The sequence below is a fragment of the Culicoides brevitarsis genome, chromosome 2, assembly GCF_036172545.1.
Source record: "Culicoides brevitarsis isolate CSIRO-B50_1 chromosome 2, AGI_CSIRO_Cbre_v1, whole genome shotgun sequence".
Taxonomy (NCBI): Eukaryota; Metazoa; Arthropoda; class Insecta; order Diptera; family Ceratopogonidae; genus Culicoides; species Culicoides brevitarsis.
Genome location: NC_087086.1, coordinates 16,842,332 through 16,863,012, shown reverse-complemented (window position 1 = coordinate 16,863,012; position 20,681 = coordinate 16,842,332). Strand labels below are relative to the sequence as shown.

The 20,681-nt window shown below is 29.4% G+C and overlaps 1 protein-coding gene across 1 annotated transcript in view; it reads right to left on the bottom strand.

The window, feature by feature from the left end:
• Positions 1 to 1,632: 1,632 nt before the first annotated feature.
• The window catches only part of LOC134828610 (T-box protein H15-like), a 33,646-nt gene continuing 14,597 nt past the window's right edge, over positions 1,633 to 20,681 (bottom strand). Inside the window, exons 4-6 of the mRNA XM_063841592.1 lie at positions 12,188 to 12,473; positions 6,958 to 7,202; positions 1,633 to 2,167 (exon numbers count right to left, since the gene is read on the bottom strand). Of these exons, the coding sequence (XP_063697662.1) occupies positions 1,633 to 2,167; positions 6,958 to 7,202; positions 12,188 to 12,473 (1,066 nt within the window). The remainder of the gene's footprint in view (positions 2,168 to 6,957; positions 7,203 to 12,187; positions 12,474 to 20,681) is intronic.

Sequence of the window (20,681 nt, the reverse complement as noted above, 5' to 3'; positions counted from 1 at the left end):
TTTGTTGTAATTTTTAAAAAATAACAGGAACCTAAAAATTTAGTTGAGTTTCAAAAATTTTTTTTATATTTTTTTATTATTCATTTAAAGTAAAAATAATTATTAATTGGTTGAAAATTAAAATAATTCCTTGAAATTAGTTTAATAATTTATAAAATATTTTTAAAGATTTATTTAAAAAATAATTTATTATTTAATTAATAATTTATTTAGGCCGCTAAATATTAATTGTTTGAAAATTAAAATAATTTTGAAATTTAAAATGCCAATTTATTAAAAAATTTTTGATAAATATATTGTTGTTTTGAGTTTTTTACATTTATTTAAAAAACACCAAAAATTTAATTTTTGATTTTTAAACTAAAATTTTTATTTTGCCCCATTGGATAATTAAAAATGGAGCAACAAAATTAATTTTTATTTAAATTAAATAAATTAAAAATTTAAAATAATAAATAATATTAATAAAAATAAAAAATAATTTTTTTAAAAAATAAATAATGATGAAATAGATTATTTAATTAATAAATTATTTTTATCCATTTCTTAAAAGAATTATGTTTAAAAATATTTCGGAACTTTCAAGTTTATATTTCGTATAAAAAATGCAAAAAAAATTAATTAAAATAAGAAAACCATGAGCAATGACACAAATTTCCAAATTAATTTAACGAACTATACTTACCTCATTCACCTCATTACATCGCATGACAAAGAAATATTAAATGAAACACTTGTAAATTTTTATTTTAAAATTATTTTTTTTATTTTTTACTGTATTTAACATAATTTTCTTGTTTTTTGTTGTTCAATAATAATATATGATTTACTTTTATTTGCCTATTGTGTATTTATATTATATAATAATAATTATCATTTAACTGTTTTACCATTATCATTATTATTTTATTAATTATTTTATATTATTTATTTACTAATCAATTATTTAGTTTTTTTTGTTTTATTACAAACACATTTACATGAGAAGCGGCGGCGGCTTTTTTTGTGGACAAAAATTCAACATAAATTTAAACAAAAATTGTACTGTTTTGTAAGCCACTTAAGCATAATTTTTATAATACATAATGTAATTAATTATTATTTTAATGTTTTATTCCCTATTAAATTATAATTCTTTTTGTTTGTGGCAAAATCTTATAAAATATTCAAACATAAATACTTAAAAATTATGTTTTTTTTTTAAATTTATATAAAATACAACATTTACGCCATTTTTTTACAATTAATTATATAGTTTAATATTTTTTTCTCACTGTAGACACCTAGGAATTGTTTGTTATCGCTATTTTTGCGTAAAATTTATTTAGTTTTATTTACAATTCGTCTCAAACAGAATGTTTCCTCTAAATTTTATCGCTTATCAAGTACTTTATTTGCTATTTTCATTTGCATAATTTATATTTTTAATACTGTATGTCCATTTTACGAGCTATTTTATATAAAAAATTGATGAATAAAGGAACAGAGACGAGTCCAAAACGAAAGAAACTCACCAAACGGAGCCAATAGAAATTAATCACATTTTACAAAAAAAATAAATAAATGTCTTTGGAACTATACCTCTTAGCATTTCGCTGCAAAAACAAACAAAAAAATTGTCGCCTATCTAATTCAATTGCTATTATTGTTGTTAGTACTTGAGTTGTTGTTGTTATTCGCGGCGGCGGCGGCAGTATTTGGAGGACTACCTCGCGACGACGACGACGAACTCGTGTTATGATGCTGCGGAATTTGATACGGACTGAAACGTTGAAAGTGCTTCGCTCGCATATCGGGTGACGGCGATCCCGAGCTCGATGGCGTCGATACCGCTGGAGGAGGTGTTCGTGCATTCTGTTGTTGTTGTTGCGCCGCTGCTGCTGCATTTGCCGCCAGAAAGCCTGCCGAGAGCTGCGGAGGCCATTGTTGCGCCGCTTGCCACAGTCCGATATTGAGGGCACCCAAATTGGGTCGTTGGTACATTTGGGGCAGCAAAAGTTCGGAATACGGCGATCTGCCCCACATCTGGAGATGTTGACGGGCCTTTTCGATGAAGGCGGCTTGCGCTTCGGGATCTTGGGGCAGCATTTGCGGCGTAAATGGGTCGGGGAAAAGACGAAGTGGCGTACGGAGATGTTGTTCCAGCAAGAAGGAATCCATTGGATCTCTGCAAAAAAACGAAAAAAGAGGAAAAGGTTAGAGATTTATTTCTTTTGCACACATTAATTAATTAATTGCCGAGTTCACACCCTATTTTTGCGTTGTTATCGCTGCATAAAATCACGACTTATGGTTCGCTTCAGCGATTTTCTGAATCGACATCTCTCTCACTCTTGCACTCACTCACTGACTTGCGATTTTTTTTTCTTTGCATGATGCAGGTGCGTGCAAAAAAAGGCAGAAACTAGAAAGACGCAGAAAGAGATAGAAAAAGAGGTGAATGTCCCGCAGTCGTCGTTCCATTCGCTTCATTTCCACGAGTTGGAAGTTGCGAGTAATTAAGAAAGGTAATGAAAGAGCGATTTCTGACCTTTTTTGCAAGTATGACGACTCCTTTAAAAGTGATCAAATTCGTACAACATTGCTGCGATGCTGCGCTATAATCATCGTTTTACCTCGCTTTTACCAATTTTCCTTCAAATACATCACACAACCCGAACACAAAACGCTCATCAAAAAGATTTGCCGCCCTGTAATTTGTAATGCCGCGTTGATATGGGCTGTAGGGCTTTTTGTTCGTCTTTTTATTTCTCCTTTATCATCGCTGTTATTATTTCCAAACACACATACGGAACTACTGCAGGACGACAACGACTATTATGATGATGATGATGATGCATGGAGGAGAAGCAAAGAGTGCAAGAGAAGAGAACAAGAACAACAAGAAAATTAGCGGCAATCTTTTCTTGCGGGCCTATCAATTTAGTAATGTTTTGGGTGTAAAAGATGTGAGTGAGTGAACACTTTATAAAAGATTTCTTAACACCTCTTCATTATTATTATCTTTACCGCATTTCGTACTGAAAATGTGGTTTCAAGTGGTTTGAACACATTTTTTAAGTCACGTGGTTTGAGAACTTTTTAGGCAACGTTATATAAAAGTTCTCAAACCACGTGACTTAAAAATTCCTCAGATCATTGACAGATCACGTGGTTTGAAAATTTCTTAGGTCACGTGGTTTGAAATTTTTCTTTAGATCACGTGGTTTAAATATTTCTCAGATCACGTGATATAAAAAAATTTCAAACCACGTGATCTGAAAAAAATTTCAAACCACGTGACCTGAAAAAGTTTTCAAACCACGTGACCTGAAAAATTTTTAAGCTTGATTTTCTTAGTTTGAAAATTTATCAAGTCACGTGGTTTGAATTTTTTTAAGATCACGTTGTTTAAAAAAATCACAAAGCAAAATAAATTCTTAAATACGATACCATCATTGAACATTCTACAAACGACAACTTTATACAATTTTTTTTTGTTGCACTCGCATGATGCTTCGCACATACAACGACGACGACGACGACGGATTGGCATAACATGCGAGAGGGCAAGGCAATAAAAGATGTGAAAAAATTATTGTTGCAATTATTAGCGCGCTATCATCAGATATAATTATTCACTTTTAAACATGTTCATTCACTTTTTGCTGCATTTTCGTCATTATTCAATATTTTTTTTTGTAAATTTTGTTTTTTGCCTTTTTTGCGAAATTGCCGCAGAGTCACAATGTCTACCAAGACAAAGAAGAAAAAAAAAATGCAAAAAAAAATATTTCATTGATCGACAGCTTCATTCATTCATTAATTAGGAACAAATCTCAGCATTCATCAACATTCCGACAAAATTTTTATTTTTATATTTTTTAGGGGCGTCACCTGTTGATTAGAGACCCACAAAAACGATTTTTGTCTAAATTGGTTTTCCATTCGATTTTGATTCACACAAAATTTATTTATTAACTTAATTATAGAGCGGCGCGCGTTTTAAACTAATTTTTTAAAAAAATTATTTCTATATTTTATTAATGGAATAGGTGTCATAATTACGGATTTTTTCGATTCATGCATGTTTGCAAGTCGTCTTTCAACGGTAAAAATTCTTTCATCGTTCATCGTCGAAACTAAACGCGCGGTATTAAATCATTATGTGTGTGTTTTTTGCATTTCAAACAAATAATACGAACAACAAAATTGTTATAATTGCAAAGTGTTAAAAAGAAATTGTTCACGCGATCAACAAAACTTTACATTTACACATTTTTTTTATTGTTAATAACAATAATAACGATGCTTGAAGCGTATTCATGGATATTCATGTTGCAGAGCTTTGTTTAAAATTGTTTTTAAAAAAAAAATGTGTGAAACATGAAAAAGTATTCACTCACTTTGCAATTATTTTAATATCGATTATTGTTATCAAACCCGTTTCAAGTGTTGTTCTCTCTAATTACTGGCTGATAATTGCATTTCTTGTTGAAAAGTTCTCTCTCGTTCGCTCGTTGCCGAGTGTTTATTGAGTTATCAGGTGCTGCAGCAGAGCAATTGACATAATTGCTTGTCAATCGCCTGTTTCTCATTAATATTACAATTTTTTTAGAGACTCGTCGGTTCAATGGCTATTTGGGTCATACCGAAACACTGCACAAGTCAATCAAATATCCCTGTTTTTTTTTATTTTTTTGACCAATTGGCACGGCGGACACATTTGCGGCAAATATCAAAGTTATCCTCAATTTTATTTTTGTTTTGCCGTTCGTTTTTTTTTTTTGCGTTAAATGCCCGAGAATGCTCATTTACATCCAATAAGTAGTGAGTTTGACATGTACGTGTAGTAATTACGATGCGATGTAATTCAGACATTTTCGCACGTCAACACACAATTATTCATTTAAATAGAACTTCGATGTTGAAGTTGAAAAGTTTAAGTTTGCCATTTTTTTTTTCGTTGTGAGAGCCGAAGACAAAATTTGATTGAAAACCAGCTCACACACGTTAAAAGTCGCAACATAAATTATCATTTACCACTCAAACGCGGACACTTTATATTCGCATTAATCACGTGAAATGCCATAGTATTTCATGTAATGCGTACATATTTTGCAATATCTTTGTAGGTCTTAAGTCTCAAGTCCATAAAAAAAATGCTGCATGAGAAATAATTATGAGCTGTGCGGTTTTTCTGCACATAATTACAGACCTTTGTTTATCATTTATTTCACTACGTGGCATAATAACACCGGAAAACTGGTGCATATACTTTAGAAATCTCTAAAAAAGAGTAATAAATTAAATGCTTTCTTTTGATCAGGACCGAATACACTATTGGTTTCAACAGTTTACGGTTTTTCTTAAAGAATTTTAAGTCTTAAGTTCAAATTTATGGGAAAAAATCTTAAGTTATTTGACTTAATTTGTAGTTTTAAAATTTTGACTTAAGTTTCAGTTGAAAAATAGGTTAAAAATCAATCAATTTTTGGCTTATCGATTATTTTTTGGATAAAATTTAAATATTTTTTTTTTAATTTTTTGTAAGAATTAATTAATTTTTATTCGAACTTAAGTTAAGTCAACTGACTTTAGATAAATTAGGAACTTAATTTTCTTAATTTTTATTTAAAAATTATATTTTTTTGATTTTTTTCTCATTATTTATCAAAAACTAATAAAGTTTTAACTTATTTTTAAACTTAAGCTTAAGTCAAATAATTTTAGTTTTTTTTGTGAATCTTAAGTTTAAGTCTCATAAGTCTTCTGATTTTATTCAAAAATAAAATATTAGAAAAATTTTTGCAAATAAAATTATTAAGTTGAATTTAACTTAAGAGAAATTTTATCTATTCAATTAAGTTTTGACTTAATTTCAGGATTGCAAAAACTTATGACTTAAACTTGAACTTAAGAGACTTAAAATTAAATTTGAATAAAAAAATGAAATATTTGACTTTTTAAGCTATTGATTTAATATGATTTTGACTTTTCAAAAAATTTTGTAAAAAAAGTTTTTTTATTATTTTTTTTTAAATTACAAATTAAGCTCTTAAGTTGACTTAAATAACTTTTTCTCAAGTAAACCCGAGTAAAATCAAAATTAAATTCCTTTCCGTACGTCAAAAAGATTCAATTAACCTTCCAAATGTTTGCGGTAAGTCAAATTTGTCATAATTGAGTGTGAAAAATGCAAAGGCTTGTGGCTTTCTTGACGAGATTCCGCTCTGTAATCAACAACATCAACGTATAAAAAGGGCAACATTGTTGCTGCAAAGAAATATCAAAATGTCAGACACGATACGAACGGAAAAATATTAAAATTGAACGTGCTTTACATGAAATATCTGTCATTTTGTGGTTTGTGCTCGAACGTTGTTGCAAATAAAAATAGGCCACATAGTGATAGCACTTCTTGCGAGCGAGCGAAAACGTGTAAACGGCACCAATTTAGCTACTCGTCGTATGTAATACATCAAGAACTGGTCTTCAGATGATGCTCATTAAAATAAATAGTAATTACCCTGGACGAGACGTTAACTTATTTTTTTTCTTAGCTTGTGTGTGCGAATAGCTGGAGAAAAGAAGTCGAGAAAAAAAAGTTTAAAAGAATCATTTAAAATAATAAGTTTTTGCTGCTTTTTTTCGGGGATAAAAATCGATAAGAGAATAATTTCGAAAAAAATTGATCAAAAAATTTTTTAATGACTTCCTTATTTGATATCAAAAAAAATTTCTTTTTTGAAAGAATTTTTTTTTGTTAGAATCGATCAAGTCGAGAGGTAATTAAGTTAACACTCAACTCATAATAAATCATTTTTTTTTCGTTCATGCCTGTTTTACCGAACACACAATCATTTACACTCCGGCAATCGACAAGGCATAACAAAACGCAACAACAACTACAAAAATAGAGGCGTTCCATTTATTATGGATTTTAATCGCGCCGCGCATAAATTTCTCAACACTCACCTGTCAAAATCTGTTAGTCTAGACGAGTCCCGGAATCCTTTTGCGAACGGATTCGAATCGATTTTCAGCTTTGTGATTAGTTGATTTTGGTATGCCGTGACTGCCGTGAAAACGGTCTCCGGAAAAACGTAAGTTTTGTGATCCACTTCGGCCAGTTCCTTCGGCGACGTGGGAATATTTTGGCCAGGTCCCAAACGCACCAAATGAATGCGCGGCTGGTAGCGATGCATCGAGTTAAGTACAATCTGAAAGAAAAGAAGAAAAGGCGCCAATATTAATGTCAATTCGTTACAGTCGTCATCATCATCATCGATGATCAATAAATACAGAGGGAATAATAAAAAAAAAATAAAAATCTGAAATGAATTGCTTTAACACTTGACTTGACCGGGAGGAGCATGCAAGAGCATCATCATGAATAAATTTTGCTTTCTTGTTAAAAAGCGTATTTATTTATCGTATTGTGGTGCTTGCTTGTAAAAAATAAACGAACAACGTGATTTATTACTTTTTTGCTTGCGGGCGCGCAAAGAGGCGACAACCGAGATACGAATATGCGAATGGAATCGTCATATCGCTTCGTTATTCAAATACAGTCCTTTTCGAAATTAAAACGCAATTCAAGAAGCACTTTTATGGCATTTTTTTACGACGCGGCGCAATGAAGATGTTGAAATTGCCGCTTAAGGACATGCATCGAAAAATCCCCGGAAATCTTTAATTAAAGTCACTTTTCGCCATGTTACCCAACAATGTGGGTCATTCCGATGAAAAGATGTGTGCGGACGTTGCTAAGGCAACAACAATTTTTTTTTTCGGATACCCTTTTCTCACATCAACGCATGCACTACGGGAGCATATATGGGACGCTGCGAGAGAGAGGAAAATTGGTTGCGCATGACAAATTTTCATTTCAGTGTTGATATAGCCAGCTTTCATCTGAAACTCGGTGTTGGCATCGTGCTTTATGTGCCTCGTTTTTGTCGAGAGTGAAGGAGGACGTTTTCACACGTAATACACAAAACTGTTGTTAAAAAGATATATCTTTCGTCGTTTGTTGCTAAATATGGCTGATAGATTTTTTTTCTAATTTTTTTTTGTCTAGTCTAGACTTTTCAACAATCATTTTTTTTTTGTAAAAAGGGGAAACTTTTTAAATTAATTAATTTTTCTCGAAACCAATTATCGTTTATTTCAAGTGCTAATTTGCATGTGGTCGAAAGTCGAAAGCAATAAATGAAGGATAAATGCCAATATTGCCAATAATAATTCATAAAAAAATATTATTTTCTACCCAATTTATTTAGTTTTCGAATTAATTGATACATAAACAAAACATGGCAAATTAATGTAATTTATTTATACTTCATTGTTGTTTGTTATTGTGTTGTTGTTGTTGTTGTATTGTGAGGAATTATTATGATGATGAGTGAGGGAGGAGAACCCCTACTTTAATTTCAGTTTTAAAGTTATGATAGCAGTTATGTCTGTATTTTGTACTTTTTACACACATAAAACAAATTGAAAAAGATCCCTCTCGTTACAAGTTGAGTTTTTTTTGTGTGTAGTAAAACATTATTTATGGTTGTTGGAGGGTGGTTGGTTATTTATTTATGTATTCAGACGAAATTCATGTTTTACACTAATTTGCATCTAATTGATTCTTTTTCCCGAGTACTTTATGACTTTTCTAACGATTTTTTATGTCTCAGTTTGGTATGAAAATGGAGAAAATTGACTTTGAATTCATGAAAAAGTTCATAAAATCGATTTTCAAACTTCAAAAATAAGAAAAATTTAAGAAATTTCTAATTTTTTTTAAATTTTTCGAAAGACTTCTAATTTTCCTGAAAGTTATTAATTTTACAAGTATTACCTAAATATTAAAAAAAACTTATTTCCCATTTTCGCAAAATAAAAAAAAAGATTTTTTTATTTAAAAGTAAACAAAGAGATAAAAAAAACTATAGATCTAAGTTTACTTTATGCAAAAAAAAAAAAATGTTAAAAAATTAAATTATTAGCTTTGTAACTCAAAAAAGTATAAAAAAATATATTTTTTCAAAAAAAAAAAATAATAATAAAAAAATGAATAAATAATAATAAATTAGTCAAAAAATACATAATAATTATTTAAAAACTTATAAAAGCATTGAGTGAAAATTTTAAGTGTAGTTTTTTTAATAAAAAAATAAATTTAGAGGTAAAAATTTAATGAATAAAGTTTTAAAATGCATCATAATTGTTAAAAATTAATAAAAATGATTTAAATATTTTTTAAAGCATTAAAAAATATTTTTTTAGTCAATTTTTTATAAAAAAATAACTTTGAAGTAAAAAATTAAAATAATTAAGGTAACTTTAAATAATAATTTGAATTCAGTAAAAAAAAAAATTTAAAAAAAAAATCTTATTGATATAAAATTTTTTAAAAAATGTTTTTTATAATTATTTTATGAAATTTCCAAGTAAATTAATAATTTTTAATTAAATTAATATTTAAAAAAAATATGATTTCAGACAAATTATTCGATTTTTTTTTTCAAAAAATCTCGGAATAAAAATTTAAAACGAAACTTTGAATGAAAGTATCATATCACGAAAAAAAAACCGCGATGATGTGACTGTCACTCATTTAATTCGCTTTAGAAAAATCATGTAAACACACCATTAAAGTTGACAACGAAACCCATTTACTACACATTTGTCACCGTTTTTATTTTTGTTTGTTCTCCCCATTTCCTCCTCCTGCATGTCGTGCGCGTTTGTGTGGGCAAACGATTGTCAACTAAAATTCACAATTTTTTTTTCTACATTTCTCGCTATGCGCAGTAACCACAAACACACAAAAACTCACAAAGAGTCCATTATTAATAGATTGGGAGGAGTTGATATAATTATTTTTGACGACGACGACGACGACGCTGTACGACGTACGACGAAGTATGTGTGAAAATTGAATTAATTAAGTTGTGCTCATTGATGATTTTATGTGTATACGCGTCGCGCAGTAATGAACGAAACACATAAATCTCATTAAAATTTCATAAAAGTTCATATATTACATTTATGACCATCGCACGATGTAGTTTATATCTAGTGATAATTGCGTTAAAATTACGTTCAAAATGGACTCGTGTCACTGTTTTTTCGTTAAATAAACATTTTATGGGGCATCATATGGCGCTGCTGACCGTTGTCGGGTTATGTGACACCTTTTAGGTGTTAACGGTGCGAAAATTCGTCGTATCATCAAATTTTACGACGACAAAAATCCTTTGGATCTCGTGTAGCAACCCGAAATATCGATTTTTTCGTGCAAAATGTGGTACATTCCGGCAAGAACTTTTGCTTAGAAGATTTCTTACGAGTACGCCACACGAAAAATCTTTAATTTCCAACAACTTCTCGACGTAATGTTACAAGTTATACTGTAAAAACGTGATGTTAACAACACAAAAAAACGGTAAAATGGTGTTTAATATAAACACGCGCACATTTCATCACGATAAAAAAAATAAAACGAGTGTTGTTGTGTAAATTGGCAAATTGTTACATGCTACTCTCTTCTTTAATGGGCGCATAAGATGTTTAGCAGGAAACTTTTTTCCTTTACAGCCACAAAAAAGGTACGTAATCACGTTTTCATCACAGCAACGATCCAAGGCAGTTAACGCAACCCACTCTCTCTCGCCTGTTCTCCATCGAAAGGTGTCGTTTTTCTCCTTTGGTTGCCATAGCGACACATGTCTCGTCGTCGTCGTCGTCACTTTAGGTGCAGAAAAGAAGAAAGTAGTCCTTAAAATTTATTTTTTTCATGTGTATCTCACCTTCGTTCGAAAACAAAATTTTAACGCAACTGACCGACGGCTTTTTTATATTTTTTTGTCTTATCGCTTTGAGTGTTGTGTTAAACACGTTTTTTCGACAGATTATTTTCGATAAAGACAAAGTATAGTTGGTGAGTTAATGTTAAGCTGTTTTCATTGAATGAAGACTTTAAACAGTTTTTTTTTTCAGAGTTGCACCTGTTTTCTTTATTATTGATAAATAACTCCTTGATTAATAGCACCTCATTAGCGTTTTTTGAAAAAGGGAATTGGAGTTCGTGAGTGAAATTCGTTTCTTAAAGCCAATTTCGAACAAAAATTAAATTTTCGAAAAAATAAATTTAATTTTCGAACATTATTTCAGAATTTATTCGGATTTTCGAATTTATTTCAAATTATTTTATTCAAATTTTCGAAAATTATTCAAGAATGTTCGATTTTTTCGAAAATTTGTTTTTCGAATTTATAAAAAATAATCGATTTTACTCAATTTTCGAAAACTTTCAAAATTTTCAAATTTGTTGTAAACATATAACTCGAATTCGAAAAAAATTCCAGCAAATTTTCAAAAATCTTTTGATTTTTTTTAATGTTTGAAAGAAAAAATAAAATATTTAAAAGTTTTCTTAAATAAAATTTTTGAAATCTCGAGTTTTCGAAAAATATGTTAAATTTTCGAAGAAAGTATTTGAAAAATTTCAAATTTTCGAAAATCAACATTATTTTCGAAAATTCTTGTAAATATTATATTCGATTTCGAAAAAAAATCTTACAAATTTTCGAAAATTATGTAAAATTTTTAAAGAAAATATTTAAATAATTTTTAAATTCCGTAAAAAATTAAGAAATCTCAAGTTTACTATTTTTTTCAAAAATTAAATTTCGAATTTTCGAAAATGATTTTATTTAAATTCGAAATAAATTTCGAAATCAATAAATTATAAAATTACAAACGTAATAAATACATCACATTCAAGAAATAGGCGACAACGAACATTTTTCGCAATAATATACTAATAATAATCTCTCGAGTTGTCGAGATAAACAAGTACCAGATGTATACAAAAAAGGAGGTAAAGCTCATTGAACCAATAGAATTGCATTTAAATGCTAGAGAACAACTTTTATTGGTATTAATATTATTTGCGAGAGATTTGTCTTGTTTGTTTGCAGGACTGCCTGTGGTGCCGCAAGTGTTTATTTGTTTATAACTCGATGCCATGCCATACGTGTGTGTCTATATGTCACGTCTAACAACAAACAAACGAACGACAAAAAAAACTTTTTGCATGGCAGAAATTTATGATTAAGTACTTTTGGGTTTTACATTCGTTTCGAAATACACGCGCGCTCGTGGTATGGGAAGCAATAAAGTGTAATGCCATAAATAAAATACTTACTTGACCATTTTTGTCCATCTCGTTGTTCGTCAACTTGACTTTTTCGAAAGATATCACTTGTTTGCGCAGCGCATCGGGACCCACGGGCGTATCGGGATGCGAATAAAGTCTCGGCGGCGGAGGAGGATCAGCTTTGCCAGCGACGAGCCACGACGACCGGTGATAGGCATATCTGTAACGACGACAATCCACCGCGACAATATCCAGCAAGACGGCATACCGATCCGAGGGATGGGACTGTCTCAATGGGCCTGAGAACGAAACGCGTAACGTCGGAAACATTCGTCTGAAAAAAAAATGAAAAATAACGATTAGAGCTTTCGTCAGCGTGAAAAGTTGTTAAAAGTAAAAACACAGGAAATAACTGTCAACTGAAACTTAATAATAATAATAATACTTTTTCATTGTTTTTTTGCTCACTTTCCTTATCACATCATTCAAAAAAACGAAAAAAAAATGCGAAAAACGCAAATCTTTTAACACGAATGTGAAAATTCGAAAGGAAATTCATTAAAATGGAAGGCAAGGTCTTTGTGTGTTTGTTCATATCTTAATCTCGAGCACGTTTAACACACACAGACACGTAAATTTCCCCCCATTTTTTCCCGGGCAACGTCATAATCGTTTGTACAAACAAAAATATTTGTACGCCCTCTCGTTATTTTATGATAATTTTTGTCGTGGTTCACCTTCTTTCACCCGAAAACTCATTAAAACCGGTTGCAATGAAACCGGTGCCGACTTTTCTATGCGATTTCTACATAAGCAAGTACAAAGTACTACATTAATGTCCACTCGGGACAATTATCAAAGTTGCTCGTGAATTGGTTCATAAATAAATACAGAGCTGAGTTCGTGACCACTTATAGTGGTATTAACAAAAAATTATGATAATAAATCATTTCGTATCGTAAAATGTGGTAGAGCTCTATAAATGTTACTCTATTACAAAACCCAGGCAATTTTATTAACAACTAAAAAAGTAATAAGAAAATTTTTTAGTTGAAATTTTTTTTTTTTACAAGAAGACCTTTCATCGCTGATGTTCTTTCTCGCCCAAATAACTTTGTTGCCCATTAAAACAGGTTAATCCAAATTTTATAGGCGTAAAGTCCACTACAAATATTTAATTACGCACAAACTATGCGTACGAAAGGTCATAAAAATGTAACAATTGTTAATTCCAAAATTAATGTTCACGCATAAAGGTCATAAATTTTGTTTTGCTCGAAACAATGGCACCTTTTTTCGGGCGTTTGTCGCTCATGTTTTTTCCCTTCGACTGTCAAATCTCACGCAAGTTCTTCAAGAAATTTTCAAGGTTCTCAATTCTCACTGAAATTTTAGTTCCGGCTTTGAAAGAGAAAAATTAAGACAAAGGCGACATATGTTGATGTTGAGTGATGAACTGTTGATGACTTTCAGACGCACAAAAAAAGGTCAAAGGAAATTCAGAAATTTGAGATGATGACAGAAGACGTTGGCTGTCATCAAAAGAAAAATAAAATAAAAACAAAGCAGACAAAATTATCATTAATATTAATTCAAAACGTTCGTTACTACTGAATGTTAATTCAAGAATTTTTTAAAAACAAAAACAGGGCTTTAAAACTTCTTGACTTAAACTTCAACTTAAAAAATATATGAAAATTAATATTAAACTTCAGTTTAAATTTTTTTTTTTTAAATTTTGATTTAATTTAAAAAAAAATCAAATACAATTTTTTGATTTTGACTTTGAGACTTAAATTTTTTCATTTTTAAGATTAATTTTATTTGAAATTGTTTTTATAAAATATTTTTTTTTAATTTTATTTATTTAAAAAATTAATTTATTTTTATTTAAAAAAAAAATTTTTGGCATTTTACTTTTTAATTATTTTTTTTAAAATAAATTTTTTTTTTCATTTTTCTTTAAATTTTAATTTTTATTTAAAAAAAAATTTTAAAAAATTATTTAATTAAAAATTAATTAAAATTAATATTTTTTACAATTAAGTTTTAAAAAACTATTAAAATAAAAATATTTTAAAAATTATAAAAATAAAAAAAATATAAAGTCATCAATAAATTTTTATATATAAAAATATAAATATAATTATTTTTTTTTAAATTAATATATTAATTATCAAAATATTAAATTTTAATTATTTTTTAAAATTATTGTTAATTATTTTTTTGATTAAAAATGAATTAAAACTTTAAGTTACAAAATTTTTTAAGATATTTTAAATTAAGTTCTTAAAAAAGAAAAAAGTCGATTAATTTTAACGTTAAAAAACTTTTTCGGCCCTGAAGAAAAGTGAATGTCGTCGTCATCAACGTTCTTTATGCTCATTATCACTAAATAAAATTACAATAAATAATAGCGTTTTGTGTCATTATTATTGCTATATTTGTTCAATAAACATAAATTCTTGTCCAGTTAAAAATCTGAGTTTCCTCCACACGATCGGTGCATTAACTCGACCCACTACTGTGCTTTATTGAAACTTGTGTGTCGTAAATTATAAATTAATTGTCATGAAACAAATTTTTTCTCTCTCATTCTCGATATTATTTTAGTATTTTTTTTTAATTTTTTTCAGTTTCTCTTTGAAACGCGTCTTGAACATAAAAAATGCTGTAAAATAAAAATTTTCAACACCATTAAAACGCGAGAAGAGCCACAACATAATTTTTCAAAGCAAGTTGCAACATAAACACTTTTTTCGGATGCTGCGACGACGGTGTGAGAGTGTTGAGTGTCTTCCTTGCGAGAGATTTTTTAAATCTGGAGCGGACCACCCATGATGCGGGATTGGCGAATAATTTTTTTTTTTTTTTTGAAGAAAATCTAAAAATTCGACGTTGATGGCACGAGAACATTTTTATGATGCACATATCATCGAGACACATCTACATGTGTTTCTGCTCACCGTTTAACACACAAAAATATCTTTAAGGCCGATCTTTTGTTTCATATATCGTTTAATTTAATCTTTTTTCTTTCACCTCTTCATTCGACACATTTTTTCTCGTGTTTTCTTGTTTTGTTTTAATCGTTAAATGTTTGAGTCATGTTCAGATAAGTTAATAAGTTGTACAACAGATCGTTATTTCTCGTGTCTTGCCGTGTGCCAAGGACTCGTTTGTGACAAGGACTTTTTTTTTAGAATCAGATAACGCATTCCAAGCACCCATGTCAAATGTCCAAAGGCAAAATATTTGGGCAAATTTCGTGTGTGCGGAAATAATCAATTCTCAACGTTTGTCAAGCATTTCACGTTTGAGACATTCTTCAAAAGACCGTCACTAATGTCTTTATTCTCTTGTCTTTGACTGCGGAGGGCCCGATTTCCGATATCTCGGCATTGTCTAGTGTGACAATGCAGGCAACAAAACACAAAAGGTAACAATTGAAATTTCAACAGTGGGATGTAGAGACATTTCTTGCCTTGCCCGAGAGTGAGAGACACACAACGAGAGAAATACAAAAGTCATTAATTTCATGCATATTTAGTGGAAGGCACAGCAAGCACACACACACACACAGGTAAATAAACAAGAAGACACTGGCAAGAGACGAAATAAAGTGAAAAAAGTATCACATACCATAAGAACATTTTAGCGCAGCGGGACGCCATCCATACAACGTAATGCTCTGTATATGACACGGCATGGCAGTTAACTAACAATAAATACTCGACAAACATTTCTAAAATGTTTCTTTTAGAGAATTTTTCGAAAATATGACGAGTTAACAAGTGAACTAACACCTGGCCATGCAAAAAAAAATTTTTTTAGGGATGAAAAATTTTTTGACTTAAACGTAAGCTTAAAAAGACTTAAAGTTGACTTAAATAAAACTTAAGTTTTATTTAAAAGAATATTTTGACTTAATATATTTTTTCACTAAAGCTTGAGTTTAAGAAAAAATTAAAATTTATAAAAAACTTAAGTCAACTTATTTGACTTAAGTCAAACTTAAGTGATTTTTACTCAAACTTGAGTCATAAGTCAAATATTTTTGACTTAATAAGTATAACAGCCTTGATTTTCTTTAAAAAAAATGTATTTCTAAAATGATCTAAAACTTAAAACTTAATTGAATTTTTAGTTTTTCTGAAACTTAAGTCAAGTTTAAGTTCAACTTAAGTTAAGTTAAGTTTAAGTCAAAAAATTGTTACTTAAAACTTACTCAAATTTAAGTTTAAGTCTCATATTTTTGTTAAAATTAAAGTCGAAAAAATTAAGCTTAAGTTTTATTTTTTTTTTGACTCAGAAAAAAATCTTTTGACTTAAAAGCTTAAGTTTTTAAAAAAAGTTTTAGACTTTTCGACAAAACTTTGAAAAATTTTGAAAAAGAATCAAAAAGTTAAGTTGTCATAATTTGACTTAAGAAACTTTTACGTAAGCTTAAGTCAATTTATTTTAACTTAAAAAATTTTTGCAGCCTTAAAAAAACTGCAAAAACCGTACTTCAGGTGAATAAACCCGATGAACTTCCCAAAAAAGAAAAAAAAAGTTGTTACAATTACAAATTTGTCGAGGAAACGCCTTTATTATGACTCTTCTAAAACAAAAATTTCGAGAACGTAAATATTTATGACATGACTAAGCACGGGCATACAAAATGAACTAATTATGACGTATCATATAAAATATCACTAATTTATTCAAAAGCAACATTTAAAACGAAACGACGTGAAATAAAAGAATAATAAACGCTACAACAACAAAAAAAAATAGTTCATAGCATAAAAATTTTGATTAAGCAGGGTGTATTGTTGTTGTGCGCGCATAAATTTCCTCTTCAACGCCACATAACGACAACGACTACGACGACGATGATGATGTTGTTGTTGTAATTGATGACGATTGCACTACACGATAAGTGCGTGAAAATGGGCAGCTAAATGTGTTCACAGATTAACAACCGGTATATTAAAGATTTGTTAAAAGAGATAATGTAATAATAAAAAAAAATCGTTCATTTCGCATCAGAAACTTGTATGCGACTGGAACTATGACGCCCAACATTAAAAAAAAGTAATATTTTATTTATCATACACTATTTTTTGATGAAAATCAGATTTTTTTATTGGCAATTGTTCATTCAGCTCATAATTAAAAAAAAAAGTTTTATCATCTAAATACAAAAATCATCAAATAAAGAGAGGAGTTAACACACAATTAAATGTTCAAACATTATAAAAGCTAATAAAAAAAAAATTGTGGAGACAAAAAGGTGCTGTTTTTATTACCAACTCGCGAACCTCCTCATGATATATCGCGATAATATAATTCAGTCAACGGTCAGTTTTTTTATTATTAATAATTTTATAAAAAAAAAATATTTTTTTTTTGCTTATTCATTCATAACTTGGACATGAGCTCGAAGTTGTAGCAAGTTATGAAACCCGATACGAACGACCATGTCGTCGACAGTCAGCGCGAGAGTCCATACAACAAAATAAATAATAGAATTAATGATTAGATCATTATTCAAGATAAGGACGGAAGAAATATGACTCTGGAATGTATAAAATGGCATATAAAATTGTTTAAAAATTGAAAATTAAGAGCGTAAGTAATATTTAATAATAAATATCTCTTGCTTCGTGGTCCGTGGTTCGTTGTGCGAACAATTTTCCACCATTACCGTAAAGTAGGTAATTCTAAGAGAATTCAAATTTAACAAAATTTGAAGTTAAAACTCGATTTTTTGACATTTTTTGTTTCAAATTCTAATTTTTTAAATTTTTAACAGACAATTTTAACTTAATTTTTTATTTTTTAATTTTAAAAATTAATTTTAATTTAATTTTAAAAATTTTTCAAAAATATTTTCAAAAATTATCATTTAAGTGTCAAAATTATTTAAAAATAAAAATTGCTAAAAAATATTTAAAAATCTCAAAAATGTATGAAAATTTGTGTTTCTCTTAACTTTAAAATTAGCCTTGATTAAAATTTATCGATTTTTTTTCGTTTGAATTTCAAAAAATTTTTTTTCTCTTAGCATTATCCACTTTACGGTATTTACAGCATAAAGTAAAAACTAGTTAACAAAAGTGTTGATTTTACGTGCAAATGAAGGAACAATTGACCGTTTCTCGTATTGCGATGCGAAATAATTGAAGTGACACGATGCTAACTTGTTTATTTATTTGATTTCATCTCAGTTTCTCAGCTCATCAAAGATTGTTGCATCCCATAGGAAATGTCTGTTGATTGAAATATAATATTTTGTGTGAAAAAATTGCAAAAATTCACACGTTCGCTATTTTTTCTATAAAAAAAATTGCGTTCCCCTCATAAAAACGAGCAATCAACGTACGATTGTTTGTGTCGCTTGATGTTAACAAGTGTTTCTCTCTCTTTTTTTTTTTTGGTTTCGTGAATTAAACAATTAAGTGTCAATGTCAAAAAATTGATTTGATTACGAAAAACGGGAAAAACGCAGAAGAAAAATCCACCTACAGTAATGAAGTCGGGGAAAAGGCACGACACGAGGTGTCATGTCACTTCACTTCACATTTAGCACCACAATGATTTGTTCATCATCCTAATGTTGGTTGCGCGAGTCCCTCGTATATTATTTCCTGACACCGTCACAGACAACACAATAAATGATTATTATTAAAATAATCCACACGGAATAATTTTTGCCTGTCATTTACTCCCGTTTTCGACGACTTTTCTGCCATAATTCTCTTTCACACCAGTTTTGCGGCTCGGTTTTTCGGTGCAAATCTGAAACAATGAAAATTATTCTGACATGACACTTTTAAGCGTTTTTCGTATGTCACTGTGCGAGAAAAACGTTCCGTGAAAAGGCAATCAAAATAGGAGAAGAAATTTCAGGTCATATTCCGTCATGTACATTATTAGGAACGACAGCATGTCATTCAATTGTCTCGTTATACGTTCACATCGCATGATGCGTCTGAACTTTTCGAACGACGAAAAAAGGTGACAATTGTAAGGATTTCAGAGAAATTTTGTCATAATTTAGTGTTATGGGTCAATTATGGGGGCTCTCCTTTAATAAATATATAATATTTAACACAAAATATCGGGTAATAATACTCAATAATGACGATAAAAAATATTTATCCACAAAAAAAAACTCAACTCGCAGCAATAATCATAACAATAATCGTAATATTCTGTCGTGTTGTTAACTCGCATCAGGGGTAAACTGACGTACCTGAATAAAATTTTAATAAAATTAATTTTTATTATCACTTTATAAATGCGCGTATCACTTCATTTATCACCATACCATAAATAAATTGAGAGTCGTTCACAAAAAAAAACTATAAAATTATTATAAAAAGAAAAGAAATCACACATTTCATAGGATTAGACAAATAAAGCAGTAACAAGTTGCCCAGTTGATGATGATGATGATGATCAAACGAATAGAGGATTAAAATCATGAATTTAAATTTTACGACACTCTCAAGCTGTCAACAAAACAAATTTTTTGTTCTCCAAGCGTTTGACCTGAATTCACCTGTCCTTGCAAGGTATTTTTTCTTCTTCGTTAAAATATTATTAATTATTGCATCTGTTGATTTCAGTCAATTATTGACAATCCCGGTCAAAATACAAATATTTATAAATATTTAATACAAAAAAATGCATAAAAAATATAAGAAAAAAAATGTAAATAGCATCTTGACATCCCCGCAGCAGGAGTCGATACCTTTTATGATCATTAATTATTTTGTGTTCCTTTCCTCTCTCCTCCTTTCCTTTAATTGTTTGTATTAAACTTGTTAAAAAATTTTTTTTTATAAATAAACAAACAAAAAATTCAGGATGACTCATGTGCATGCCTCGCGCCTAATAATATAATATTTAATTTTTATGTAATTTTATTGAATGTAAATTATTATTATTATTATTTCCCTACAACAAGCACCGCTCGCTGTGCGAAAGGTGACACAAATATGCGGGTCGTTCCGATATTAATATTTTTTTTTCTTAAAAATAAAAAAAGAAAATGCACGAGGAAAAAACAAAAACAAATGCCACACACACCAAAATGTTTCATGCGTCGCCATGCAGTGTTTAACATCTTGTACAAAACACCTCCAGGGCGCTTCATCATTAATAAAATCGTGCAAAATATTAATAATTTTTGAGATTTATAATATTTAAATTTTTTTTTTGTTTTTTTTTCTGCGTTCGTTCTCACAGTGGAATGACACTAAAAATTTAATAAAAAATATTATTTTATTGTGCTACGAACATATTTCATCTCTGGTTCAGCAGGTTTTTGTAAAAACCAAAAAAATCGCGACAATATCTAATAAATAATCAAAATTTATATATATTTTATACGTCGCGAGGTGTCTTAATAAACTACAAATATATAATTACGAACGTCATCGCCTTCTTCGTTTATAATTTTTTTAATATTTTTTTTCGGTGCTGCTTCGATCATCGTCGTTATTTATTAAATATTTACAAAAGACTACTTACTGCGTTATAAAATTAT